At 40.2% G+C, this 6,000-nt stretch overlaps 1 protein-coding gene across 1 annotated transcript in view; it reads left to right on the forward strand.

Annotated features, from left to right (window-relative positions):
* The window catches only part of LOC119176648 (ionotropic receptor 25a), a 70,349-nt gene extending 64,677 nt beyond the window's left edge, over positions 1-5,672 (forward strand). Inside the window, exon 18 of the mRNA XM_075877031.1 lies at positions 4,344-5,672. Coding sequence (XP_075733146.1) covers positions 4,344-4,501 — 158 coding nt within the window. The 3' untranslated portion in view covers positions 4,502-5,672. The remainder of the gene's footprint in view (positions 1-4,343) is intronic.
* The last annotated feature ends 328 nt before the right edge of the window (positions 5,673-6,000 follow it).

The following is a 6,000-nucleotide window of genomic DNA, read 5'->3' on the forward strand; positions in this document are numbered from 1 at the left end:
AGTCTCCATGTTTCTGCTCCGTAGCTAAGTACCAGCAGGATACAGCTGTTATATACCTTCCTCTTGAGGGATAGTGGCAGTCTACCTGTCATAATTCAGTGAGAGTACTTGCCAAATGTGCTCCACCCCATTCTTATTCTTCTAGTTACTTCAATCTCGTGGTTCGGCTCCGCAGTTATCACCTGCCCTAAGTAGACATATTCTTTTACAACTTCAAGTGGACTATTACCTACCTCAAAGCGCTGCTCTCTTCCGTGGTTGTTGTACATTACTTTCGTTTCCTGTAGATTAATTTTAAGGCCCACCTTTCTGCTCTCCTTGTCTAACTCCGTAATCATGAGTTGCGATTCGTCCCCTGAGTTACTCAGCATTGCAATGTCATCGGCGAAGGGCAGGTTACTAAGGTACTCTCCATTAACTCTTATCCCTAACTGTTCCCATTCTAGGCTTCTGAAAACCTCCTGTAAGCACGCGGTAAATAGCATTGGCGAAATTTTATTTCCCTGCCTTACATCTTTCTTGATTGTTATGCTGTTGCTTTCTTTATGAAGCACTATGGTAGCAGTTGATCCCCTGTAGATTTCTTCCAGGATGTTTATATATACCTCATCGACGCCCTCATTCCGCATTGTCTGCATGACGGCTGATATTTCTACTGAATCAAACGCCTTCTCGTAATCAATAAAGGCTATGTATAGTGGTTGGTTATATTCTGAGCATTTCTCTATTGCCTTATTGATAGTATGAATGTGGTCTATTGTTGAGTAGCCTGTTTGAAATCGTGCTTGTTCCTTTGGTTGATTGAATTCTAATGTTTTCTTAACTCTGTTAGCAATTACTTTTGTAAATAGCTTGTATACTACAGGGAGCAAGCTGATCGGCCAGTAATTCTTCAAGTCCTTGTCATCTCCTTTCTTATGTATTAAGATGATGTTAGTATTCTTCCAAGACTCTGGTACTCTTCCCGTCAGGAGACACCTCGTAAACAGGGTGGCTAGTTTTTATAACACAATCTGTCCTCCATCTTTCAGCAGATCTGATGTTACATGATCCTCACCAGCAGCTTTGCCTTTTTGCATGCTCTCTGAGGCTTTTCTGACTTCTGTCATTACTGGTGGGGTGTCATCTGGGTTACTGCTAGTTCTTATAGTATTAGGGTTGTGGTTGTCCCGGCTACTGTACAGATCTCTGTAAAGCTCCTCCGCTATTTTAACTATCCTATCCATATTGGTAGTTATTTTGCCATCTTTGTCCCTTAGTGCATACATCCGATCCTAAGTTTCCTCTTCACTGCTTTGATGCTTCCTCCGTTTTTGAAAGCGTGTTCGATTCTCTCCATATTAAACCTTCTTACATTGGATACCTTACGCTTGGTAATCAACTTCGAAAGCTCTGACAGTTCTATTTTGTCTGTTCTACTTCAGACTTTCATGCTTTGTTGCTTCTTAATGAGATTATTCGTTTCCTGGAAAAGCTTGCAGTGTCCTGTCTAACTACCATACCTTCGGTTTTCACTGCACACTCCGTAATGATACTCGTCAGATTATCATTCATTGTATCTATGCTAAGGTTTGTTTCCTCAATAAGAGCCGAGTACCTGTTCTGAAGCGAGACTCTGAATTCCTGTACTTTCCATCTCAGTGCTAGCTCATTGATTGGCTCCTTGCGTACCAGTTTCTGTCGTTCCTTCTTCAAGTCTAGGCGAATTCGAGACCGTATCATTCTATGGTCACTGCATCGTATCTTGCCAACCACTTCCACATCCTGCACAATGCCTGGGTGTGCACTAATTATTGTCTGTTTCGTTCCTATTTTCGCCATTAGGACTCCTCCATGTCCACTTGCAGTTTCCTCGTTTTCGGTAGAAGGTATTCGAAATCCGTAAATTATTGCGTTCTGCGAATTCTACTAGTATCTTTCCTCTGGCGTTTTTAGTGCCAATGCCATGATCTCCTACTGCCTGGTCTCCAGCCTGCTTCTTCACTACCTTTGCAATAAAGTCTCCCATCAGTATAGGATACTGTGTTTTTACATTACTCATCGCCGATTCCACGTCTTCATAAAAACATTTAACTCCAGCGTCATCATGGCAGGATTTAGGCGCGTAAGCCTGTACCACCTTCATCTCGTATCTCTTATCGAGTTTAATTACAATACCTACCACCCTTTCATTAATGCTGTACTATTCCTCTATGTTGCCATGTTGCCAGTTATGCTTCTGTGAATCAGGAACCAGTTCTCTTCTGTCATCCAAGCCCCGATAGCAAAGGACATGCCCATTCTGTAGCACCGTATAGGCCTCATCTGTCCTCCTAACCTCGCCGAGCTCTATTATATCCCGTTTAACACCCTCTAGCTCCTCGAATAGTACACCTAGACTTGCCTCACTAGATAAGGTTCTAGCGTTAAACGTTGCCAGGTTCAGGTTCCAATGGCAGCCTGTCCGGATCCAGAGATTCTTAGTACCCTCTGCTGCGTTGCAGATCTGACCGCCGGCGTGGTCAGTTGCTTCGCAGCTGCTGGGAACTCAGGGCCGTGAGTTAATTAACGTTTGCATCTGGGAGGTAGTGGCCAGATATTATACCAGGGTGGCCAATTCTTCTCTGGTGAGAACCCCCCCCCCCCCCCCCGATTAGCTCGGGTCCGTGTTGTCGCTACACACCAAACGCTTGCTTACGCAGACGCCCCTGCGTACGTATTAGCTTATGCTCTGTGCTAAAGCTAGACGTCACAACAATGAACTACCAGCATTGTTGCTGCTGTATATCTGTTTCGTGACCTGGTATTGCGCAGTCGCTTTTACATTTACAAGCACGTGAAGGGTCTATATTGACACTATTACTGAGATTTATAAAGCTTTTGATTTAAAGAAGGATTTAAAAGTTGTTCCTTAGTTAATACAAGTATATCACAAATAGGGGATTACAACAAGCACTCAATACAGTGAAGCTATTCTTGTGTTGGATATGAATTCATTTATCTAACTTTGCCCATACAAGTTCTGAAAATTTCAACATGAATCCATACAATGCTGCAAAAGCCCAACAGGGATACTTACGGTGTAGGTGGGAAGTTGAGGGTGATGCTCCCTGCGACTTGATCACCGTACATCAGGTACCCAAAGAAGCCAACAGCTATGTACGATGACCTACGATGACCATGCCAGTGTTCAGCACACCACTTACGCCTCCAAAGTCTTGAGGAGTTTTCATGTCGTTCTCCAAAGGAAGCACAATATATATAAACGGCTCATTCCACGTCACCGAACCTCTAACATACGTAGTCTCTGGCGCTACCCCGCTGTGAGGCGCTAGTGCTTTATTGTATTTAGGTGTGCATTTAAGACGGATGCACAGTTATTCTGAAATAACTACGCTAGCATTAGATATACAATGCGTTAGAGCATTTATGCTGCAATTTCGGCATTACTAGATGCAAAGATGCAAATTACTGAAAGAAAACCGCAAACTAAACTACCGCTATCAGAGGTTGTTCAAATAGGAAGAGAGTCATATATGCTATGTTGTACATATATGTTATAATTCAGCTGAATAATGTAAATTGATTACAATTTCTGTCTTTTTCTATACACATATTTTTACTGAGCAATGTTGACGTATTAGAAGGAAACTTCTCTCTCATGTGTGGTTTTTGAATAGACTGCACTAGTATTTTTGTTAACTTTAAATTAGTTTACAAGAGAAGAACGATATACCATTTAGCAAACAGATATTTTAAATTTAAGTTAAATGAAATTGTTAATATTAGCTGTAGATAAGCACACTTACATTACCTAACGAAACCTTCTAAACCGTGCTTTCAGGTGCTGTAGTAAGCATTCAAGTTCACATGATGTAGACATAAATTATAAAGTAGAAAATCAGATGCAGTGAGTAATGTAACAAAAATACACAAAACATTTGCAAAATGAGGCAGAACAAATATGATAGACATAAATGCCTATTGTGTTCACCTGAGAAATTTGTCTTTTCGTTTCTATCTTTGCTTCTAGTGCTGTTCATATATTTATCACCTACCAGCATGCGCAAGTTTGCACCCGACATGAATTTGACTATTGCAGGCTGTTGTGTTGTTAAGTGTTGGAGGCCTATTCTATCCTTGTATATAGAACTTGATTGATTGATTGATTTGTGGGGTTTAACGTCCTAAAACCACCATATGATTAGTATATAGAGCTTGCAAAAAAAATCTAATAAAGTTTATTGTTGCATGGATATTTATGAAGGGTAAAGTCATGTGTGTTAAGTTCTTTTTATTGAAAGTTTTAATATGTACTGTGTGGTTTTTCATGCAGTAGTTGTGAAAATCTTCTCTTTAAACAGGTGGAGTCTTCATTGTCATCTTCATCGGCGTTGTCATGGCCTGCATCACCCTGGCCATAGAATATTGCTACTACAAGAACCGCAAACCTAACAGCAAGGTGGTCGCTGTCAAGGAATATTCTGGCAAAGATTCTATCAAAGATTCCATCAAGCACTAGTAGCGTTCAACTAAGTGTACCATGATGTAGCTTGCTTAATAAGCTGTACTAAGGTCAATATATCTACCTATTTGTTAGAAACAATGAGTGAAGATATATTGTTCAAAAGCACTCCGAGTTCAAGTGTTTATGTGCTAAATGAACCAGTAAAATAAGCCAAATTCTATCATTTCAACTATTCTTAAATGTTTTGCTTAAACATACATTGAGCGGAAATGTGCTGAATGGTCCCTCTCTCTCAAGTTAAGATTCTTTTGAGCAACAATTCAAGAAAAAAGTTACAGAGCAGCCAGTGATTGTGTCAGATGCTGGCGTAAAGTGGCCAGACATTGCAATAAGATGGGGTTGTGCATGCTATTCAATGCACCACCCTCTCATTCACTCCTGTGCAAGTGAATAAAGTCAAGTTATATTGCGCAACTTAAAACCAGTACTGCAGTCCTAAGCAGTATTGGCCTCAAAACCGTAGCTATAGTGGCATCGAACGCTTCATGAAACAAGAGATAGCATTCGTCTAAAGTATGAACAAGAAAGTGGCAAATGGTACTATCACAAAGCCGATGTATATTATTATTTCCCTGTCCATGACAACCTGTTTCTCCCATTTTGATGGAGGTCCCCTGATGCCTCATGGTCTCTTTACACTAGTACAAATCAGTTTATGGAATTGAACATGTCTAAGAGTTGAAAGAGAAAAGTGCATGAATGTTTTAATGTTTCAATTTATTCTGCAAGTACAATTCCTCTCTCAGAAATCTTGGAGATCTGGCTTTAGCGGCGTGTGACAATTGCACATAGACACATTTGTACAAGCTCTCTGAGCACGACTTCACCACTACACATATTAACGCAACTATTCAAATACATCCCACAAGTTAACCATACAGATGTATTCAAGTAGTATTAGCATTTCTCTTCTTCTATATAAGGCAATAAACTGATTCCTGATTGCAAACACACTGTATTAGGCATTATGTTTATTGTAGTAGCTTGCTTTGAATATTGATGGCAGAAAACTTTATGGGTGATGACACCATGATATGCATGTTTTATATAAACTTATTTTCACTTGTTTATTATTTGCTACAGTTAATTTCTTTCACATTTGAATGTATAAACCTCCAAGTATGGTGGATTAATTATGTATGAAGTAAAGTGAATTTTATGTTGCCATGCTTTGTGCAACTATTGTTGAGGACAACTTTACTTTGTAACAACCTAAAAGAAAGTGCAAGCATAATTGACAAGCAAGTATTGTGGACACTAAACAACTGAAACCTTAATACACCTCCCTGATTGAGTACACCTTCCCCCCCCCCCTCCTATAACTGTCTCTGGCGGAGGCATCTTCCAAAAGCTCTTTGACTCTCAGGAGATACAAGACTGTTGGGAGGCGAGGGACTAACTATTTTGCAGCACGTTCCACCATGGTATCAATAACAGTTGGTGAGAGATTCATACTGATAATTAAGTCATATAGAAATGCATGGAGTACACCC

Source organism: Rhipicephalus microplus, chromosome X (assembly GCF_043290135.1).
Source record: "Rhipicephalus microplus isolate Deutch F79 chromosome X, USDA_Rmic, whole genome shotgun sequence".
In the NCBI taxonomy this organism is placed as follows: Eukaryota; Metazoa; Arthropoda; class Arachnida; order Ixodida; family Ixodidae; genus Rhipicephalus; species Rhipicephalus microplus.